The 24882-nt window shown below is 41.9% G+C and overlaps 1 protein-coding gene across 1 annotated transcript in view; it reads left to right on the forward strand.

Annotated features, from left to right (window-relative positions):
• Window positions 1-24882, forward strand: part of LOC129840497 (alpha-1,6-mannosylglycoprotein 6-beta-N-acetylglucosaminyltransferase A-like) — a 115758-nt gene that overhangs the window by 28328 nt on the left and 62548 nt on the right. The window contains exon 3 of the mRNA XM_055908414.1: window positions 2119-2283. Within this exon, the coding sequence (XP_055764389.1) occupies window positions 2119-2283 (165 nt within the window). The remainder of the gene's footprint in view (window positions 1-2118; window positions 2284-24882) is intronic.

Genomic DNA, 24882 nt, shown 5'->3' on the forward strand with positions numbered 1-24882 from the left:
TTTGGACCGGGGGCAGTTTGTTTGGACCGGGGGCAGTGTGTTTGGACCGGGGGCAGTGTGTTTGGACCGGGGGCAGTGTGTTTCTTTCTGGTTTCTGCTCAGCGCATTGTGTTTTCTGAGGACACAATCTATTGTGTGCAATTATGTTCAGCCTGATGCTCCACTCCAGGGCTCAGTCCCAAATGGTACTCTATTCCCGACATAGTGCACTGCTTTGGACCAGAGTCATATAGGCCCTGGTCAAAAGTACTGCACTATATAGGGTGTCACTTGGGACAAAGTCCAACTTTCCAGTTGATTTCTTCCTTGTCTTACGCAGCGGCGCTCCCTCCCGGCATCTGCTTATCTCCGCCCCACGTAGCCGTGTAGAGCAGACAAAACGCTGCAGCTTCCCTCTCTCCCTCACGCCAACTCTCCTGCCCATCCCTTCCCTCGCTCCCTGACCACGGCGCCGCACACAGGCCTGTTTCCCTCCACGCTGTCTTTCTGGCGCGATAGGGAGTGACATATCAAATGCCAGAGAAATTGCACCGCAGTCGCCGCGCTGACGTGTGACAGACGGGGTGCGATCGCTGTCTTCACGGCTCCACCACCTCATGGCGTGTTAATAAGGTTGACGACATTCCGGGATATTCTTGGCGGCGGGAGGAAAGGAAAACATTTCAAGAGCAGAAGGGACATGTCATATTTCATTTTCTTAGTAGCTACTAATGATGTGACAAAATGTCTCGCAAGTCAAAATTGATCAACTGTTTTGTGACAAGATCTTCGGTCATACCAATAAACAATATGTTAAGCATGTTGGATAAAAAGAAAAAGTCAGAGTTCTATGCAAACTACTGAAATTGAAACCAATGCCAAAATGTGTGTTGCACTTGCAAGTCAACATCGATCAACCGTGAGATCTTACAACACTATAAACAATAATAGGTCAATAATAAAAAAAATCGGACAGTTCTAACAAATGGATTTGAAGCCACTTAAGTTTGTGTTGCATGTTATACAGTAGCTTTAGAATCGTTACACTTTATTCAGTTGCTTTGAGCTGCGTAGAGCCATGGAGGCCCTGGTCAAAAGTAGTACTCCATAGGGAATAGGGTTCCATTAGGGATGCAGCCTTGATGTCCTCATGGCTGCTGGAGGGTAAATATCAGATAAACACCATTAGGACACTGAAATGCCAAGCCCTGCATACCAAGTCCTGAAATGCTACTGAAACAAACAGAGATGATGTCATTGTGAATGTCAGCTCACTGTGTCCTTTCTATCCCATCTCACCTCTTATTGGCTAGTTACTGGGCTAAGTCCCAATTATCTCTCCTTCCTCCCAAAATATGCATTTGTTGACTTCACTGATTTGAAAGGAGATGAGTGGTATAAGAAACATGGTGTAAACTCCCGCTAGCCCATGCCTCCACCAATCAATCCAATGCTCTTAGATTTGTGGGAAGTAGTGAACGAGTGCACACTTCAGGAAGGAGACATTATTTGGACACACCTATTGTGAATGCCAGTTTACGTTAGTGTCTTTTCAATCCCATCGTCCATCCCACCTTCTTTTGGCTAGCTACCGGAGTCAGGAGATGTCGTTAGAAATGCACAGACCAAAATGAAGCAGCAAGGTCATTCTCAGACACCCGCCAGCTCAGTTATACATTTAAATGAGTCCTTTAACGGACAGCATGAAATCCAATGACTTAATGGGGTCGCTGAAATAAGCTGATCCTCTCCCCTTGTTTTTCATTTTTCAGAGGAAAGCCAATAAGAACGGGCCGTCTCAGTATACAAGGCATACTCAGATTACTCACACCATAACGATATATTGATTAGCTTAGTTATGAAGACAAAAATAGAAAAGCATTTTCTCTGACCGGGACTGTGGAGAGCGACTCACTGGTATTATATCACTATGCGGTAATTTCCTCCTTGTCCTTCAAAAAGTCAATCTGAGATTTGAAAATGACGATTCATGAGATCAATTAAAATGATAGGAAAATGAAAGGGAAATCTAGATAACACTGTACTGTATATTTTAGCCTCAAGTTAAGTTAGCTGGTTAGCAGTAAGACTGATATGAGGTATCTATGCTTCATGCTATACTGTGTTTCCCTATTACAGATCTGAAGAAGACCCTGGCGGTGCTCCTGGACAACATCATGGTACGGCTGGGCAAGCTGGAGTCCAAGGTGGAGAACATCTACAACAGCACGGGGGCTAACCTGACCAACGGCACCAGCACGGCCACCCCCAGCGCCTCCAATGCGGAGAAGGTCAACGTGGCAGGTGAGGCTCACTTTTTTTCTCCCGAAGATAGCTGAATCTTCATTTATTGAAGACATTCAAAAACAAGACATTGCTCCTTGAAAATCCCCAGTCCTAGTTCTGGAACATGTCAAAGTAACAAGACATAGACCTATAGCAGGGGGGTCTAGCTCAATTCCTGGAGTTGCTGAGTGTCTGCGGGTTTTCGCTCCTCCCTTGTACTTGATTGACCAATTTTAAGGTCATTTATTAGTTAGGAGCTCACCTGGTTTTCTAGGTCTGGACACAAATTGAAAGAAAATAACAAAAACAAACTAGCAGACACTCAGTTCTCCAGTGAATCTGATGGGAGCTTAGGTGAATAGTGTCATTTATGCTGGTAAGAATAGAGTTGTGCTCTGAGCCTGCATTGAAATGGCTCTATTCACCCTAGTTACCCCTCTGTCCTTGTGTGGTGACAGAATATGGTCGGAATTAGATTATGACGATTGAGTTACAAAGTGAGCGTTCTACTCTTGAGAGAGCTAGGCCCATTCCGCTCAGGCTTCAGAATGTTTCTTAAACAAAATAAAGAAAGTTTAACTCGGGCCTCCTTTCTGTGTTAGGATAATTTAATATATTTTTTAGTAAGTATACTGCTGCCATCTTGGGCTGTATCAGTGACAGTTCCCTTCTAGCTGTGTCGGGCAGGACATTGTGGTCCTTCTGCACTGCAGCAACCGCCACTTCCTGTGCAACAGCGATAACGACATGGAGGTTATCTCCCATACCACATTAACGGTGCACTGATATCTCAATCCCACCCTTTGTTAACCAATGGAATGCTCTTGCTTCGGACTAGTCAAAGGAAAGAGACCATACTGGTTGTCTTGACTTCTAACCTGTTAATAGACACACGTATCATTTGGCAGTGTGGTTTGCCCTAACAGTCTGAGTTGTCCCTGAAACACCGCTCCTCCTCTCCACGCCTGTCCTGTGTGGCAGGCAGTTCTGCCAACCCATTTGCTGCTTTCCCCTGGACCATGTGGTGCTGGGAAGGCAATTACCCAGATAGGATCTGGACAGTGAGGGGATCACACATGTCTTTCGAGAGGCTGCTAGCTATCAAGGTGGAGAACCCAGGGCCCCAGGAAGAGTTGTAGTGCTCCCCCCTTACCCTGCTGCCACACTGTCTCTGTCAGACAGTTTGTGCCCTCCTCAGCCATGGAGAGATGCGTCTGTTCTGACTATCAGACATAACTACCGCTATGTACTGCCTAGACAAAATATGCTGCTTTAACTTCTCTAGGATAGGGGGCAGCATTTTCATGTTTGGATGAAAAGCATACCCAAATTCAACTGCCAGCTACTCATCCCCAGAAGATAAGATATGCATATTATTAGTAGATTTGGATAGAAAACACTCTGAAGTTTCTAAAACTGTTTGAATCATGTCTGTGAGTATAACATAACTTATTTAGCAGGCAAAACCCCGAGGACAAACCATTCAGATTTTTTTTTTGAGGTCACTCTCTTTTCAATGGGTTTTCATTGGAAATCCAGATTTCTAATTGACCTTCTTGCAGTTCCTACCGCTTCCACTGGATGTCAACAGTCTTTAGAAATTGGTTGAGGTTTCTTCCTTTGTGTAATGAAGAAGTAGGGCCGTCTTGAACGAGGGTCACTTGAAGTGTACTGTTAGATAGAGGCGCGTGACCAGAAAGCTAGCTACAGTTTGTTTTAATCCTGTATTGAACACAGATCATCCCGTCTTCAATTTTAGCGATTATTTACGTGAAAAAATACCTAAAGTTGTATTACAAAAGTAGGTTGAAATGTTTTGGCAAAGTTTACAGGTAACGTTTGAGATATTTTGTAGTCACGTTGGAACCGGTGTTTTTCTGGATCAAACGCGCCAAATAAATTGACATTTTGGATATATATCGACGGAATTAATCGAACAAAAGGACCATTTGTGATGCTTATGGGACATATTGGAGTGCCAACAACAGAAACTCGTCAAAGGTAAGGCATGAATTGTATTTTTATTTCTGCGTTTTGTGTCATGCCTGCAGGGTTGAAATATGCTTCTCTCTCTTTGTTTACTATGGTGCTATCCTCAGATAATAGCATCGTTTGTTTTTGCCGAAAAGCCTATTTGAAATCTGACATGTTGGCTCACAACAAGTGTAGCTTTAATTTGGTGTATTGCATGTGTGATTTCATGAAAGTTAGATTTTATAGTAATTTATTTGAATTTGGCGCTCTGCATTTTTACTGGCTTTTGGCCAAGTGGGATGTTAGCGTCCCACATATCCCAGAGAAGTTAATCACTGTAAATATGCACATTTTGGTATAATCATGAAGTAAACATCTTTATCTCCCGAATTCAATTGTTGCAACTAGATAGCTTTACAAAGTGTTCATTTTAAAACACGTTTCCATCTGACAAAATGCGCTACCATGACAATCTCTATTGGGGGTAGCACATTTTTAGTGGGTAGGTCAGTTTCTCAGAATACCTCTCTTCACTAAAGCTATAGCCCAGATGAGCAGGGAGCAAACGAACATGTCACGTCTGGCCAGTGCCCGACCCGCCTCACAGCAGTGTATGGATGTGGCTGAGTCACCACAACCAGTCAGTCAGAACTCAGAGGGCAACGCCTAGTCCCTTCCTACCTGCTCTCGGAGGTCTTTAACAATGCTTCCTCCATGTAGACTAAATAAAAACGAAATCAACACTTGTTAGGCTTATCTGTTTTGCTGGCACTGGCACAGTTTGGATTTGAGACCAATTCTGCAATTGAATGACCTAACTCATGGAGCCATAGGCTTGTCAGACTGTTGGTGGAGGAGGACCCTTCAACGCATCAGAAAGATGTTCCATCGGAGAAACACAAAATGATGTCAGGTCATGTGACCAGGGAGAGTCTGCGGCGGCCACTCTGCTTCCTTTCAGTAATGAGCAATTGTGAGGTCAGATAAGGAAGTTCATGCGAGTATGTTGTAGTGTCCCTCTTTGTTTGCAGGCTAAGTTACACAATGTATTGTGTAGGCCTAAGTCTGTTTTTGAAATTCCAAGTCAGTTTTATTTTTCTCTATTTTATGTGGGTGTTTAATGAGAACATGGCTTCACTGTCCTTTTGCAGACCTATTTACACACGGTTTGATCTTTGTATGTTTTATAGTGTAGTGGCGATGTTGCATCCTTCATTTGATGGCAACTTTTAACCAACTGTGGTCTCTGTTAGCCTACTTCTGCATATCAGACCTCTTAATATCTATCAAGAGTCTCCCCTTGGCTACTTTTTGTTTTCACATACTATAGTTGACTGTCCTATAGTCCATAGTGCACAAATGTGGTAGGAAGTTGCTTACAAAGAAAAGTAAGACATTTAAATGAAACATTTCCTAGTGTTTCCTTGTTTGGGGGCACAGTACTTCTCAGGGCCATTGGTGGTTTGCAGACTGCTGCGCAAGCCTCCTCCAGACCCTAACATTATTCTGTGACAAATAGCATTACCCGTAGATAAAACCCACACAATACATTGTCAACCTTCTTGTTTGTTTGTATATGAGAACAATTTCCAGTAAGCTAAAGCAGAAAAGCCACATAACATGAGTACGTTTTGAGTTCCTTTACCAGGAGTCTATGCTATGACAATCCTATTCAGGCCTAGTTTTCACAAATGCTTGTCTTTAGTGTGGATGTCAGTCCGCCATCATCTTTTTCCGTGTTGGTGTGGAAGCATAGCATAACTACTTCTGTTGTCCTATATTATTACTATGTCTTCCAATCTATACTGAACTGAAATATAAATGCAACATGCAACAATTCCGAAGATTTTACTGAGTTACAGTTCATATAAGGAAATCAGTCAATTGAAATAAATTCATTAGGCCCACTCCGCCTCAGACGATCCCGCAGGTGAAGAAGCTTGATGTGGAGGTCCTGGGATGGCGTGGTTACATGTGGTCTGCGGTTGTGAGGCTGGTTGGATGTACTGAAAAATTCTCGAAAATGACATTGGAGGCGGCTTATGGTAGAGAAATTAACATTCAGTTCACTGGCAATAACACTGGTGGACATTCCTGCAGTCATCATACCAATTGCACTCTCCCTTCAAACTTGAGACATCTGTGGCATTGTTTTTTCAGCTCATGAAACAGGACCAACACTTTACATGTTGCGTTTATATTTGTATTCAGTATATTTGCTTCTATAAGCTCTGAACATCTTCTTACTCCATGTTACATTAGGGGGCTTGCTGGACTCAAATGTGAGAGCATCAGAGCATTTCACTGTTTTAAATTACATTTATTTGACAGGGACAATTCACATTCCCCAACATTTCAGTAAATATGACAGATTTAGCTAGCAGGCTAGTTTCCATCTGTAGTCACTTGAACTCTAGAAGGCCATCTTTAAGAAGTGAATCTGAGAGGTCCTTATCGGGTGGGCCTAAATAGCTGCCTGGGTCTCCTCTCCGTCCAGAGCCACTTGATGTGAGTTCTGAGGGAAAGGCCATCACTCGCCTGGTCTGAGCTTCTGATACCTGGAACATCCACTACACTGTCTGGCTGCCACCATTCAGCTCAGCTGGGCCAGAGACACGGAGGATCACAGAGGCTCTTAACAGCACAAGGATGGCTCAATCTTGATTTTCGATCAGCGGGAGAGGATTGATTCAGGAGTACTCAGCCGTACTCCCTTGGTGTGGACATTTGCCTGTCTGCTTCATGTTGATGCAGCCATTCACCAAGCAGTGTTTTCCTCTGAGTGTTAGCGTAGCACGTTAGCTATCGCTCTGCTGAAATGCAATCATGCTGGTAGAGGGAGGAGGGGATGGGTTGATGAAGGGGGGATGTAAGAGGATGAAAAGCCAGGTGCTGGGCTCCTGGGATGTGGCTGGTTCTCTTCTCGTCTCTCCCCCTAGCTGGCTGCCGTTGAAAGGTGCGGATGTTGCTTTTGACACGGCCGCAAGTTGGGCCTTCGGTGTAATTTGTAACGAGTAGGCTGTTGTTTTTGAGACGCTGCTGGCCGTGAATGCGGACAGAACAGCCCTTTTTCGCTTCAGAATGGCACATCTCTTTGTCTCCTTAATCTTTGTCATCGATCGCTTCACCCCCGACCTAGGACAGACGACTGCCGACAATGGACGGAGGGCTAAGGTTTCAGTGATGCCACACGGGACAATGACACCGCTGCCTCCCTGTGTACGGTAACCCTAATGCATCACGGCGCAGCTCAGGCAGGAGTTTAATACCGCTTACAATTTAATCTTGCAGACTGTTGCTGTCACAGAGAATGCTTCTCTCTCTGAGGAAGGAATAAGGCACTAAAGTCATACGTCATCAGAGTGCGCAGCTGAACACTATGCTGGAAAATACTCGGTTTGTTAGTTTTGATTAAAACAAAACCGCTATTAATTAAATACGAATACCAAACGTGTTTTTGCGTGGATTCTGCGTGCTGGTTGTACTACAGACACCTGTCATCGGCGTGGGAAAGACTCATTGTTATCTTTTCGTAAAAACAACTGGTTTCAGTAATGAGCCGGGCTGGAAACTAAGGAGATCCTGAGGGAAATCGACGAGTACCAACAGCTTTACGCTATGGCGAAACAACATACTCCATCATGGAAAGATCCGACTACCTCACAAAATAACTACAGAATAACTACAGACAGACTATTTACTTAGCGTTGAAGTAGAGGCAAGTGCTCTGGTTGGAATCCATGCAACACTGGAAAAGTTGTGTGAGGAGGTAGCAGGGCTGAGGAGTTTGGAGTTTAACCAGAGTGAAATTCTCACGTTCCAAGGAGAGAACAAGGCACTCACAGCCAAGATAAAAATCCACAATTCCAACATGGATTGTCTACTCAGGGAAAAAAGGGTGATGGAGTCGCTACTAGACATACAAAGTCTGCATGCGTGAAAATCCATTTTTTTTCTGGGATTCCTGAGGATGCATCCAATAATCCAGAGGGCGCGATCAGAGAATTCATGCAATCTGCCTTGAAACTTCCTTTAGAGACTGTATACAAGGTGGCTTTCCACAGACTTGGAGCTCGGAGCTACAAGACCAAGGGTCCCTGACCGATCATTGCAAAATTTGAACATTACCAATAAAAGGAGCTGATCAAAAGCAGGGGAAGGGAGCTTAAAGGGACGAAATTCTGTCTCAATGACCAATTTCCAAGGGAAATGAACGTCGTAGGAGACTGTTTCCGGTACAGAGGTAACAGAGGGAGAAGGGTATGCGTGCCTTTCTCATTATGGACAAACTCTTTTATAGATGGACAGCTATTCCGAGACAGCTCCATAACACCATGGCTGTACTAAATTCTACAGGGACTTCAGGTTACGAAAAAAATAAAGTTTGGAACTGTAAAAATATCAGAACACTATGAAGTGGATATGAACACTCAATTACTACATGCTCGCTTACACTTACACATACACACACACACACACACACACACACACACACACACACACACACACACACACACACACACACACACACACACACACACACACACACACACACACACACACACACACACACACACACACACCTGATCTCGCTCGTCTCTCACTCTTTTTCTCATTTCTCTTCTCTCACCTCTCTCTCTATTGTCGAACTGTTTTATAATGTAATATGTTTCTTGTTTGTCTATCTTTTTTATGTATTTGTCTACAAGTTTATATGTTTGTTTGTTTACAACAAGCAAGGGGAAGATATCAGAATGGGGCATTGGGGAATAATAACATATTGTACGGAATACATTTGTACTGTAGTAAAGTCGTCTCTAGAGTAATGCAAGGTCTCTCATGGTCATGTGAAACGTCAATTGCTATAGAAATGCTGGGATGTGTTTTTCATTGATGTTAAAGGTAATTATGATGCAACTGACAGTGATACGATATGGATTACAATTATCATCATGAATATTAAGGCTATACGCACTACATGTTACACACACAGACACTCAACCATGCAAATTGGCAGAGTTATTATTTATTTGGACAGCACACATGATAGTATTACTCTTATACAGACATCGTACACACTCTCACTAAATCACATCCAATATCATACACATCAACCTACTCAGATTTACTACACACATAATATCTTGTCTCAATATTCTAAAATCTGTGGCATTGGCTCACAGGCAAGGGAATAAAACAAATATTGCTAGAACCTATTTCTTGACTTCTAAATATCAGACATTTGAACGCTCTAATTTTTACCTCTGATGGCAGTAACTTTACAAGCACTAATTATGGTCAATTTGAGAATAGCTGAGAATAGCATCTAGTTACGTGGACGGGGATTTTGGAAATTTAATCAAAGTTCACTGGAGGACAACTTATTTTTAACTAAGACAAAATAATGTATAACTGAATTTTTCCAGTATAATATAGGTTCAGCAAATCCTCTTATTGTTTGGGATACCTTTAAATGTACGGTCATAGGTCATTCAATATTCATCAATAATTTTAAAAAAGCAGTTTCTGGCTAAGGAGACAAGACTAACAAGGGAAATGCATGAAATGCACTAATAGTACAGGTAGATAACAATAAAAACGATACTACGGAGATACAAAATAAGTTAAAAGAAAAACAAAAAGAACTTGAGGAACTTATTCAAGAACGATCTAATGTAATCTATTACAAAATTAAAGCCAACTGGGTGGAATATGGAGAAAAATTCTTCCTGAATCTCCAATACAGGAACGCTAACAAAAATAATTTGTAGAAACTCGTTACTGAAGACGGAGTCATCAATGATTCTCCGAATTATGTTTTAAAAGGGTAAGCTAAATATTTTAGGCAGATGTTCTCATTTCTGTCCCATCCTCTCCCACTGAATGAAGATTACGTTAAGAAATTCTCTCCAAAAATATTAACAAATGTACAGAAAGATCAGTGCAAAGGCCAATTTACAGAGGAATAACTTTTTGAGACTATTAAATCCTTTCAATCTGGAAAAACCCCAGGGCTTGATGGCATACCGGTAGAGGTATATCAAGCCTTTTTTGATATACTATACTAAAAGCTCCATTGTTAGATTTGTTTTAACTACTCCTATAGAAATGGTAGTCTGGTAGGCAGGAAGGTCTGATTTCTCTATTATTAAAACAAGACCCAGATGGCAAATATAAAGATCCAGTGTATCTAAAAAACTTGAGGCCCCTTACACTTAAATGTTGTGATGCAAAAATACTAGCAAAATGCATAGCACTCAGAATTTAAAAGGGTTTTACCAGGTATTGTTCATCCTGATCAGACAGGTTTTTTACATGGACGATACATTGGAGATAATATAAGACAACTACTAGAAAAAATAGAACAACATGAAACATCAAAGAAGCCAGGCATGGTATTTATAGCGGATTTTGAAAAGGCATTTGATAAAGTAAGCCTGGATTTTATGTATAAATATCAGTTTTTTTTTCTCGGTGATTCTCTTTATGAAATGGGTAAAAGTAATGTATAGCAACCCCAGGTGTAAAATTGTAATTAACGGCTGCTTCTCAGTGTTTTGAATTGTCAAGGGGAGTTAAACAAGGGTGTCCGCTGTCACCATATCTATTCGTTATGGTCATCGAAAAGCTAGCTATTAAAATCAGATACAATAACAACATTAGAGGTTTAGAAATCCAAGGCTTAAAAACAAAGGTGTCCATTTACGCTGATGACTCAAGTTCTATATTACGTCCACAAGCTAGATCCCTGCAATGTCTCATTGAACATCTAGATAACTTTTCTGTATTCTCTGGACTAAAACCTAATTATGATAAGTGTACATTATTACGTATTGGATCTTTTAATAAAATTAAAATGTTAAATTACCCTGCAGTTTACCTATAAAATGGGCTGATGGTGAAGTGGACATACTTGGTATTAATATCACAAAATATATAAATAAGCTCTCAACAATGAATTTCAATAGAAAAAATATCCTATTTATGGAAATATTTCCCTGATTAACTCCTTAGTCATATCTTAGTTTACTCACTTACTTATTGCGCTGCCTACTCCTGATTTGTTTTTCAAATCATATGAGCAAAAACTATTTTGCTTTATCTGGAACGCTAAACCAGACAAAATAAAACGTGTCTATCTATATAATGAATATGAATTGGGTGGATTGAGATGATTAAATCTAAAAGCACTAAACCTCTCTCTAAAAGCTTCACTTATTCAAAAGTTTTACTTGAACCCTAAATGGTTCTCAAGTAGATTATTAAGAAAAGCTCATCCATTGTTTAAAAATTGCCTTTTTGCCTTTGTGCAGATTGCCATGTCTCATTTTCGATTAATTGAAAATTATATTTTTTTTCAAAGTATCTCTCTTTTTCAAACAAGCATTGCAAAGCTGGCTACAATTTCAATTTCATCACCCTGAACAAATATTATGGCTGAACTCAAATGTGCTGGATGATAAAATACCTGTATTTTTGGGAAAGATGTTTGAAACGGGTATTTTGTACTTAACTCTACCCTTCCAACTTACAATATCATTTATGTCCTTCATGGAGTTATCAGAATTGTGCGGGAAGGTCTGCTCAATTCAAGAGTACAACCAATTGATTACAGCATTAGCCCAAAAATGGAGGAGGCAGGTGGCAGCGGGAGGAAGTAGGGAACTGGTCTGTCCAATATAAAGGAACAAAACTTGCGGAGGAATAAAAATAGCATAAATAGGAAAGTATACCAGTTTAATTTGAGAACCAGGATGTTGACAACTGTGCCATACAGATTGCAAAATAGTTGGGAAGAGATTTTTGATGTACCAATTCCATGGTACAGAGTGTATGGTACAGGGTGGAATGAGTTGATATATAAAACGATGCAAGATTCAAGACTTCGTGCTTTTCAGCCCAAATTATTATGTAGAATTCTTGCCACCAACAAAATGTTGAATATTTGGGGCATAAAATAATCGAATCTCTGCAGATTTTGTTGTGAGGATACAGAATCAATAGACCATTTATTTTGGTATTGCCCTCAGGTAGCCTCTTTCTGGTCTCTGGTTCAGGAAGGGCTGAAAATGCATAGCATTGATCTAAAATTGACCCTAGATATAGTACTGTTAGGAGATCTGGAGAGACCGGGTCAGACAATTACTAATACTCTTAGTAAATGTATTTGTCTTCAACACATAATCTGTGGATTCTATTCAATTAGATTCAAATTGTATGTTAAACATCACATCCAGCACCTATCTCTGCTGGTTGGACAGTGGGGACAACAAGTATTTGATACACTGCCGATTTTGCAGGTTTTCCTACTTACAAAGCATGTAGGGGTCTGTAATTTTTATCATAGGTACACTTCAACTGTGAGAGACGGAATCTAAAACAAAAATCCAGAAAATCACATTGTATGATTTTTAAGTAATTAATTTGTATTTTATTGCATGACATAAGTATGTGATACATCAGAAAAGCAGAACTTAATATTTGGTACAGAAATATTAAGTTAAGTTCTGCTTTTTCTGATAAAAAAAAAACAGGCTTCCTGGCGGGGACTGTGGGTTGGGTCTCGGATGGTTAAGGGACAGCTTTGGGGAACTGTGGGGGGATCTTGGAGGGTTTGGGTTCATTTTTTTTGGCCTGGTGGGAGATCTGTCAACATGCCCTTGAGCAGGGAATTGATCCTGGAAGCTTGTGTGTGTCGCTCTGAATGGGAGTCTGTTGGATGACTGGTGTGGTGTAGATGTTGAGCGGCTTCACTGCAAGTATATTATATGTTTTTGATATTCAATAAAAAATAAATAAAAAGGAATACTACGTTCCCTGAACAGCTGACTATCAAAGACACTTGGAATGTTGTCATTCAACATAACGTAGCCTTTGACATAACATGGATGAGTCATTTTGTCATGTCAATGCCATTTCATAGACGTTGGCGAATCATAGGTTTTGGGGGCCAAATGTTGGGCCAACCGTCTAGCCCTCCTTTGAATTAAACCTAATGTGCTGAGATCTGAGGTCTGCTTGTGGTGAGTGCAGAGGCTGTGTGTTTTCCTCTCAGCGAGTGCTCCGCTCTGTGTTCTTAGTCAATACTAATCAGGTGCTGAGAGATTCGGTCCACTCCAGAAACACTCATACATCACCCACTGACGGACACTATCCAATCTGATGTCTCCCTCTTAAACAAATCAGTCCAGGTGTTCACCTCCATGACTACACTCCAGCTTTCTGTGCATATAAAGGCAGTAGGCACACTCCTATAGATGTTGACTAGGTTTATTGTGTACAATGGAAACCCCAGACCTGCCAGTGCTAAGTATGTCTTGGCTCAGTGGTCAGGGGCAGGTAGCACAAGTATGTTGACCACTAAAGACCTCCCGTTTCAATGCCAGTAATACTATTTGCTTGACAAAGAACGGCTCTACTGGGACGCAACCTCTGAGGCCTGGCAATTACAGGATCTCCAATGCACTTTCTCGCAGGTTGGTAATACTGTACTGTATTGGCAGTGTCGACTGCGTTACACCCTGACTAAAAAATAAATGTAGAAATCTATATTATTCAATTATTGCACCCACACTGCTCGCGCGCGTCAACGAGCATCTGCGTTGCCACGGGCTAAAATAGAAGTCAGTTCTATTTGTGATGCAGATCGCACTGCAAGTCCTGCCTCTCCCATCTTCTCATTGGTTTACAGAAGCAGATATCCACGTGCCATCTCCTCATTGGGTATAACCAGAAATGACTAGAAATAATTCGGTTGACCGTTTTATGTGTGGATTAATTGTCGGATTAGAGGACCTTGTGCATTTCCGGTAAAGTAACGTAATGTTTATATCCCAGGACAAATTAGCTAGCAACAGCAAGCTAGCTAAATAGGACAAATTAGCTAGCAAGTGCAAGCTAGCTAGCTAAATTGCCATAAATGTTTAATGCTATTCGACCTCTCCCCAAATTAATTTAATTGGTTCAGTTTGTTTTGATATTTTTACCTGCGTGTCGGGATCGTGTTTGGTGTGGGGGGACAAATTAAATGTATGCACGATGGCGCTCGCGCACAGCCGGTTTGAGTTCTGTGTTATGGCCTACACAGGTCCAAATATGAGTGAGTCCTATCGCATTCAAAAATGTACATTTCCATCGGACGTTGACACAAAACCGCCCAGACACGTTCTTCTAATATGGATTGTTTATTATATGTTTTGAGTTCCGGTTTGAGACTCGTGCACATATGAGTGTGTGGGTGTGTATCAGAACACACTTCATAGCTTGGCGCATTGACTACCTGACGTTGTGAGAGGCACTTCTTCACTGTAACACCTGGCCTCTTTTCCATGAATACACAGTGTGACATGCTACACAGGCTGACATTTGGAGGATGTGGCAGGAACATGGCTGGCAAGCCGTGCTGAGAGAGTCAGGCTCAGGAACTGACTGGTGGGTGTATGTGTAGACAGTGAGTACTGGGATAGGGCTGCCAGCCAATGAAGCCAGTGCTGTGTGTGGGTCTGTATCTGTGTCTGATTGGGTTCAAACCCAGGTCTCCCGCAAACTTGTTATCTCTCTGAGGTAAAGCCTAGGCTTCCGATCTCATCCAAATGGCAAACAAAGTTACTCATCGACCCACTTCTGTTACATGCACCACCGCCCTCTCACCAGCTTGTGAATAAGGACGGATGCCTCGGTGGCGTCACACCTCGTCTGCCACCCTGCTCAGGGCCACTCGCCGAGAACAGCACTGACATTTCCAAGCTTTCACTGCAGAGTTGGGTTTTAGTCAATACGGTTTGGCGTTTGCACAGTGAAATCTAAAGGCATTTGTACTTGGTAAGCGACACCACACAGAGGTAGGCCAGAGAAAAGTTTTTTGAACAAGGAGTAGGCTAGATAGCCTTGCTTTTTGAATATATTGCCCCACTACAAAGCAATCTTGCTATCTTAGGAGCCAGAAAGGACGTTTGTATTCTGAATCGCTTCCATGAGCTTTTGAATGTCCTTATCTCCTCTGGAACTGAGATAACACCTGCTCTGTGTTCCGCGTGCACCTGCATGACAGCCAGATGGAAAACATTAGAGGATGTTTTTGAGTGCCCTGCTGAACGTTTCCAGGCTTTCCCTGGAACAGGCTGCTAACAGATCCAGTTGGAAACAACTCATGGCCTGCGTCCCAAATGGCACCCTTTTCTCTATATAGCGCACTACTGTGGGCCCAGGTCAAAAGTAGTGCACTATATAGGGAATAGGCTGACATTGGGGTTGCAGGCCCAGCAAGGCCTCTGCTTCGCATCAGTGCAGATTTGGCAAACCATTTGCAGTACAACGTGCAATGTTTTTTCCCCCCCTTTTCGAACTCACTTTTTTTTAGAGTAATTATTGGAGGTCTCCCCATCGACACTTTTCATATGGAGTACGGATGAGGATCTAATTGTAAACAGGGTGAGGTTTAGAAATGTGGCCACTTGCGGAGCTCACAAAGGAGGATACTGTATCAAGGCCTGGATGGGATGGAAATATGTATCTATGTCTATGGATGGGATGAGGAGAATGTCTGGAGCCAGCAGCCAGGCCTCAGCCCAGGCCATGTGTGCCACTCAGCTTCACTTCTCTCTCTTTCGCTCTCTCTCTCTTTCTCTCTCCTTCGCTGGCTTGTGTTCGACTGTGTGAGCCGTACTGAACGAGGCAGCCGTATCCTGGAGGACGGTAAACAGAGCGCTGCACTGTATTAACTCCCCCGTAAAACTGATATTTGGCTTTTGTTATAACTAACAGTGACTCTGTATACGTTCAGAGAGGATCAACATTAGCCTCATTTGTGGCCCTACATTCGTACAGCATGTGTTGTTGTTGAGACGGGCGCATCTGTTTCTACTCTGGTTCGCTGTGGTAGATTTGAATATTTTTCTTAATTCATCAATGTACTCCAACAACCCTCGTTTGGTTGATCCCAGATCTTGTGCTCTCAATTGCTCGTGACAGGAATTGGCAAGACCACACAAACAGATCTGGGACCTGACTAGTCTAACGTCAGTTGTATTGATTGAATCAGGTAGTTGAGAATGTGCTGATGTTAGGGGGCAGAATTTTTATGTTTGGAAAAATAACGTTCCCAATGTAAGCTGCCTATTTCTCAGGTCCAGATACTAGAATATGCATATAATTGACAGAGTAGGATAGAAAACACTCTAAAGTTTCCAAAACTGTCAAAATATTGTCTGTGAGTATAACAGAACTGATTTCCAACCCGGAAGTGACTCTTATTTTGAAAAATCACTGTTCCATTGCCTGCCTTTCGTCCATTTAAAGGGATTTCAACCATATTCCTTTTCCAATGGCTTCCTCAGGGTGTGAACAGTCTTTAGACATAGTTTCAAGCTTTTATTCTGAAAAATGTGCAAGATTTATCAAAACGCGTCAGTGGATAGATGGATGTCCTTACATTAGTTCATGCGCTCGACACTGGTTGCTCGACATTTTCTTTCTCTCCAGTATTGAATAGTTTACAGTCCGGTTGAAATATGATCAATTATTGATGTTAAAAACAACTTGAGGATTGATTATTAAAAACGTTTGACATGTTTCTACGAACTTTACAGATACTTTTTGGAATTTTTGTCAAGCCTTGATGACCTGCCTAAGACTGTGGAATACTGAACATAATGCGCCAAACAAATGGAGTTTTTTTGATTATAAAAATAATCTTTATCGAACAAAAGGAACATTTATTGTGTAACTGGGAGTCTCGTGAGTGCAAACATCCAAAGATCATCAAAGGTAAGCGATTCATTTTATTGCTTTTCTGGCTTTCGTGACCAATATACATTGCTGCTAGGTGTTCTTAATGTTTTGTCTAGTGATCGATAAACTGACAAACGCTTGGATTGCTTTCGCTGTAAAGCATATTTTCAAAATCTGACACGACAGTTGGATTAACAATAAGCTAAGCTGTGTTTTGCTATATTGCACTTGTGATTTCATGAATATACATTTTTTTTGCAATTTTTTTTATTTTTATTTGGCGCTCTGCAATTCAGCGGTTGTTTACGAAAATGATCCCGCTAAAGGGATCCGTGCGTCAAGAAGTTTTAACAGGAATCATAATAGAGGATACACTTAAGCAAGCCTGATCCCTCTACAGTCAGTAACAAGGCATGATTGTTTCATGCTGGCTGTATACACTGTAACATGGCATCATGCAGCCTTGGGAAGGACCAATGTTTTCCTGCATGGATAATTATATGCAAATATTGTAGCTGCAGTATGAGACATTTGACTAGAGGCTAGTTATACTGGTGCTAGCTAGTGTTGCTGGGTGTAGGGTGAAATTGCATCTTGATCAGTTTAACATCTTTTGTCAGTTTAACATTTTTCTACGATAAGGTTAAGGTTAGGGTTGGGGGAGGAAAGCTGATCCTTGATCTGTACCTAGGAGAAGCTTTACCCCAAAGAAGTACAAGAAGTCATGTGTTCTCCATCACAGTTGTGATATTTTATGGTCTTTCTCAACCAGTTTATGGACTGCCTTTCTGTGAAGGCACAAAGTCACAGCCAGCAAAACACTAGAGCTATAAATGTAAAACCTCTCTTTTGCCTCTGTCCTCAAATGCAAATCAGGTCCTTTATGGTGATGCAAGGAGAAGAATAGTTTATGATGCTGATATTACAGAACAAACTCTGGAAACAGGCCTAGATTTAAATGAACAGGAGTGCAAATGGGCACACCTGATCTTGCACATTGCACTCTGGGGTGAAGTTTCCTCTAGGTACAGATCTAGCATCAGCTTCTCCTCCCCCAATCCTAACATTAACCATCAGGGCATAACATTTACTTTTTGGTCCAGCAGCCACTGTGGCAAGTAGATTTAATAATCTACAGTTGAAGTCGGACGTTTACATACACTTAGGTTGGAGTCATTAAAACTCCAACCTATAATTCACTCCACAAATTTCTTGTTAACAAGCTATAGTTTTGGCAAGTCGGTTAGGACATCTACTTTGTGCATGACACAAGTCATTTTTCCAACAACTGTTTACAGACAGATTATTTCGCTTATAATTCACTGTATTACAATTCCAGTGGGTCAGAAGTTTACATACACTAAGTTGACTGTGCCTTTAAACAGCTTGGAAAATTCCAGAAAATGATGCCATGGCTTTAGAAGCTTCTGATAGGCTAAGTGACATCATTTGAGTCAATTGTAGGTGTACCTGTGCGTGTATTTCAAGGCCTACCATCAAACTCAGTGCCTCTACTTGACATCATGGGAAAATCAAAAGAAATCAGCCAAGACCTCCGGGACAAAAAAAATGAATCCTTGGGAGCAATTTCCAAATGCCTGAAGGTACCACGTTCATCTGTACAAACAATAGGACGCAAGAATAAACACCATGGGATCACGCAGCCATCATACCACTCAGGAAGGAGTCGCGTTCTGTCTCCTCGAGATGAACGTACTTTGGTGCGAAAAGTGCAAATCAATCCCAGAACAACAGCAAAAGACCTTGTGAAGATGCTGGAGGAAACAAGTACAAAAGTATCCATATCCACAGTAAAACGAGTCCTATATCGACATAACCTGAAAGGCTGCTCAGCAAGAAAGAAGCCACTGCACCAAAACCGCCATAAAAAAGGCAGACTATGGTTTGCAACTGCACATGGGGACAAAGATCGTACTTTTTGGAGAAATGTCCTCTGGTCTGATGAAACAAAAATAGAACTGTTTGGCCATAATGACCATCGTTATGTTTGGAGGAAAAAGGGGGATGCGTGCAAGCTGAAGAACAACATCCCAACCGGGATTCACGGGGGTGGTTTCATCATGTTGTGAGGGTGCTTTGCTGCAGGAGGGACTGGTGCACTTCACAAAATAGATGGCATCATGAGAGAGGAAATTACGTGGATATATTGAAGCCAAATCTCAAGACATCAGCCAGGAAGTGAAAGCTTGGTCGCAAATGGGTCTTCCAAATGGACGATGACCCTAAGCATACTTCCAGAGTTGTGGCAAAATGGCTTAAGGACAACAAAGTCAAGGTATTGGAGTGGCCATCACAAAGCCCTGACCTCAATCCTATAGAAAATTTGTGGGCAGAACTGAAAAGGCGTGTGTGAGCAAGGAGGCCTACAAACTTGACTCAGTTACACCAGCTCTGTCAGGAGTAATGGGACAAAATTCAACCAACTTATTGTGTATGTAAACTTCTGACCCACTGGAAAAGTGATGAAAGAAATAAAAGCTCAAATAAATCATTCTCTCTACTATTATTCTGACATTTCACGTTCCTAAAATAAAGTGGTGATTCTAACTGACCTAAGACGGGGAATATTTACTCGGATTAAATGTCAGTAATTGTGAAAAACTGAGTTTAAATGTATTTGGCTAAGGTGTATATAAACATCCGACTTTAACTGTACCAGCCACACAGATTTCTTTACCAGCCAAAAATATTTTTGTGACTTTAAAAGTACACCAACAAAACACAAAATACAAAAACGGATGAGCATGCTTTGTAATATTTATTTTTAATAAATGTATAACTAGTAAGAAGTAACTCATCTAGTATATTGAATATTTATTTATTTATTCCAAAATACACTACATGTGGACACCTGCTCATCGAACATCTCATTCCAAAGTCATGAGCATTAATATGGAGTTGGTCACCCCTTTTCTGCTATAACAGCCTCCACTCTTCTGGGAAGACATTCCGCTAGATGTTGAAACATTGCTGCAGAGACTTGCTTCCATTTAGCCACAAGCATTAGTGAGGTCGGGCATTGATTTTGGGAGATTAGGCCTGGCTCGCAGTCAGTGTTCCAATTAATCCCAAAGGTGTTCAATGGGGTTGAGGTCTTGGCTCTTTGCAGGCAGTCAAGTTATTTCACACTGATCTCAACAAACCATTTCTGTGTGTACCTCGCTTTGTGCGCTGGGGCTGTTGTCATGCTGAAACAGGAAAGGGCCTTCCACAAAGTTGGAAGCACTGAATTGTCTAGAATGTCATTGTATGTTGTAGCGTTAAGATTTCCCTTCACTGGAACTAAGGGGCCCGAACCATGAAAAAACAGCCCAGACCATTATTCCTACTCCACCAACCTTTACAGTAGGCACTATGCATTCGACCAGGTAGCTTTCTCCTGGCGTCTGCCAAACCCAGATTCATCACTCCAGAGAACGTGTTTCCACTGCTCCAATGGCGGCGACTTTTACACCACTCCAGCCGACACTTGGCATTGACTTGGCATTGACTTTTGTATATATAGTGTATCACAGAGGAGACAAAAATGTTCACCTGCCCTTTTAAGTTTACCTTGGTAGCCCGACTTAAGTCCTGTGTGCACCTTTGAGATTGATTCTGACTGGTTCTTTTCTTCCCTATCAGTTGAAACTCAAACATGGGAAAACAACCTAGCTTGTGAACAAAATCATGTAAATAGCCAAGAAACACCTCAACGTCTCACTTCAGTAGACTTTAGTTTCAAGTAAATTAGACAGACTTTTATGCCTGTGCACAGCGCTTCTAAAAATGTATATTTCACTCAACACCCCAGCTAGGCGGTGTTGTAGTGCAAAGTAGAATAAGCTATATAGGATTCGTAGTTCTTTGACTTTGTGCGGTTAATTTACCAGCTATGAAACGAAAAGGCAGAAATACTTTGAAAGCAGCTACTGCAGCATTTATTTGACTATAAATTTGATAATTCTTGACTATTTGTATTCACAAATGTGAGTGAAATGCTCGCCCTGACCATCCGTCAACGTGGCTGGTGAACTAGAAATTTCACCCGACAATGCCAAAATTTACACGCTGGTGTTAATTTTAGGCCCTGTTAACCATTAGTGGAGGAAATACAGAGTCTAAGGCAACTAAGGCAACTTCAACCCAGACAGCACATTGAAGCCCTTTGAATGAGGAATGGAAATGTAAGATCAAATTGCCGAATACAACAGGTGTAGTAGACCTTACTGTGAAATGTTTATTTACAAGCTCTTAATACAGTTAGAGAAATAGAGTTAAGAAAATATTTACTAAATAAACAAAGTAAAAGATAAAAAGTATATATCAAGTAACACAATAAAATTACAATAACGAGGCTATATTCCCGGGGGGCCGGTACAGAGTCAATGTTATTCAAATGCTATTCAAAGCCCTGTCCCTGACTACCTGAATTCTCAGAAATGTTACCCTCACAATGGATTCTTCCCACCATTGCGGCTTTGACTCATTAGTAAATATTACACAGCTCTTCTTAATTAATTTGAAACCGGGGAACGTTAGTCATGCTTGGGAGATGATGAGATGATAAATCAAGGCTTTTGACTGCCACAGGGACTCTGGGAACTTTTGTTATTTACCCTGCCGCGAGACTGAAGTTCTGGGACTGGTTTCCCAAAATTATCTTAAGGCTAAGTTAATCATTAGAACTATTAAGCTCAATGCTAAGTTCATCATTAAAACCATTGAGCTCAAGGCTAAGTTCGTCGTTAGAGCCATTGAGGTCAATGAATTTAGCCTTAAGATGTTTTTGGGAAACCGGGCCCTGGTGAGAGCCTGTAGCCGAGAACGGGCACGCGTGCACTCGTACACAAACACTAGGACGGACATGTTGTTCTGTTCTTACACTGTTGTGAGGTCCTGTAGAGAATAAAGACTGTTCTGGATGACTTCTCCAGACTAGAGTCAATCAACAGCAGCTATGCTGGCAGCCTCGCTCCAGGTGTGGGTGTGTGTGTTTTTTTCCTCCATGGAAAATCACCCCTGCTTATGGTCATCATCCAGCTTCTCCGCTTCCACAACATCCCCTCAAAGTCCACACTGGAGGTCGACCGATTCATCGGAATGGCCGATTAATTAGGGCCGATTTCAAGTTTACATAAAATCGTTAAGCGGCATTTTTGGACACCGATTATGGCCGATTACATTGCACTCCACGAGGAGACTGCGTGGCAGGCTGACTACCTGTTATGCGAGTGCAGCAAGGAGCCAAGGTAAGGTGCAAGCTAGCATTAAACGTATCTTATAAAAAACAATCAATCTTAACATAATCACTAGTTAACTACACATGGTTGATGATATTACTAGTTTATCTAGCTTGTCCTGCGTTGCATATAATCGATGTGGTGCCTATTCATTTATCATTGAATCACAGCCTACTTCGCCAAACAGGTGATTTAACAAGCGCATTCGCGAAAAAAGCACTGTCTTTGCACCAATGTACCTAACCATAAACATTAATGCCTTTCTTAATATCAATACACAAGTATATATTTTTAAACCTGCATATTTAGTTAATACTGCCTGCTAACATGAATTTCTTTTAACTAGGGAAATTGTGTCACTCTTGCGTTCTGTGCAAGTAGAGTCAGGGTATATGCAGCAGTTTGGGCCGCCTGGCTCGTTGCGAACTGCCAGAATTGTACATAATTATGACATAACGTAACCCCAAAAACCTAAACCTTAAGCTTGAAATAGCATTTGACCAACTTCGCAACAAAAAAAGTCCTGGCTTTTTAAAAAAGTTCTTGTTTTCCGACCTTGTCAGGACATTCGGGTGAATTGTTAGGACATTGGGGTCCTGATAATGTAGGAAAACAAGTATACACACACACACACACACACACACACACACACACACACACACACACACACACACACACACACACACACACACACACACACACACACACACACACACACACACACACACACACACACACACACACACACACACACACACACACAGAGAGCCCCTCTCCTCCTGTCACCACACTGAGAGCCTACAGCTGTTCTGTGGCTGAGAGGGCACTCTCCATTAGCTGCCTCTTGCTTAATTGATGAAGTGTTCAAAGATGTCTTCACTCGCACGGTAAAGTACACCCAGAGTTAGAGCTGTGGTCTTGATGGAACAGAAGTGGTGAGGGAGATGAAAGTGGGGGAAATATATTTTTTATATCTTGCCATTTATGGAGCTGGACCATGGTTGAGTCTGAAATTGCACCATATTTCCTATATAGTGCACTACTTTTGACCAGGGCCCTCAGGTCATAAGTAGAGCACGATATAGGGAATAGGGTGCCATTTTGGAGGCACCCCATGTATCTCTCCCACTCTGTAATGGTACCTTTCATTGTTGAGTGGATTCCACGATGCTTCTTCCTTACTTACTAACGTTTCCAGAAAGCTAAAATGTCAGGGGGTGGATGATGATGAGCACAGGACTGTGAAGAGAGGAATGAGTTTGAAGGGGGGCTGAAGAAGAGGAGCGGGTGTAACTTAAGGCTGATGTATTTAGTCCAAAGTCCATTTTAAGTTAACCCATGCTAAACCTGCGTTTAGCTTAGTGATCAACTCAGAGAAGCAGAATGACAATGGAGAGAAAATGCTTCCTTCCTCTTCCCACCTTGGATATACAGTACTCCTACTGCTAGTAGCTGCTGCCTTTTCTGATTTAGGCTTGTAAAATTCCAGAATCTTATTTTGTGATTGTCTGGATCTTATATGATCTATTAACAGTTCCATCTGGATTTCGAGCAAGGGTATAATGGAGTGGATTTTTGCAACTCTAGTCTGATCGGATAACATTTTGTAAACCATAGAACTCCTCCTCAAAGGTCTCCACCAGTACTGTGTCGTTGATTAGCACCCTCGTGTTTCCTGCATTCTGTGGAAGTGGTCTAAAGCAATGCTGCTGATCGTGTCATCTGTCTACCATCATGGCCTTAGTTCTCTCTGTACCTGTCACGTAGAGGTGTGATTAGGCTCGCGGAGGGCTTATCGGGAACGCATTCTCAGAAGATTGGCTTTGCTTGACGTCAGCCTTCATTTCCTCTTCGTGCAGGAGAGGGATTTGGCTCTATCTGCTATTTCGATAGACTTTTCCTTTGCAGAGTTACGTTTCTAACACAACGCTCCTGCTATGAGTCACGTGTATGTTGTGGTTGACCTCAAACTGGGGGTTTATACCAACCGACTAGGAGAATGGGTTCAAAGGACATTTCCTCACAGACTACCTACCCCCATTTGTCTTTGTCCATCTGTGTGCATGTGTGTGTGTTCATTTACTCAGAGACGGGTAGCTCTGCTGGTACTTTCAGACACAGCCCCGTAATACCGTGTGCATGCTCCACAGAGTACTATTATGCAAGTGTTTCAGTTGCCGTGACCACATCGCAGCATGTCAATCTAAATCCTAAACATCATTGTGCGGGTTCATCAGACTAAAGATGCTCATCAGGCTTAAAGATGCTCTGTGAAGATGGCACAGGATGTGGAGAGATCTCTTGTTAGGTTTAAATACCACTTCTCTGACATTTGATTATAATGCGGCTATATTTAGCCTGCCACTTGGCGATAGGCAGCTCTTTCTGCTTGATTAAAGCAGCAGCGACTTAAGAAGCCATGTTTTGTCACTGACACACTGGCTGGTGAGATCTCAGCCAGTCTCGGCTCATATCAGCTGGTCTCGTCTTGTCAAGAGGAGGAGGGAGGGGATAGAAAATACTTTAATAATAATCTGTCTGCCTCCCCCTATTGTTCTCCTGCTCCTGTTTCCCCGGGAAACCGTGGCTAAACCATAGGCCTTTTGTCTCAGGCTAGCCGTCTCGTGACCACATGACTGTTGTCCATTTCCGCATTTATTTCACCTTTGTT

The sequence above is a fragment of the Salvelinus fontinalis genome, chromosome 41 (assembly GCF_029448725.1).
Source record: "Salvelinus fontinalis isolate EN_2023a chromosome 41, ASM2944872v1, whole genome shotgun sequence".
Taxonomy (NCBI): Eukaryota; Metazoa; Chordata; class Actinopteri; order Salmoniformes; family Salmonidae; genus Salvelinus; species Salvelinus fontinalis.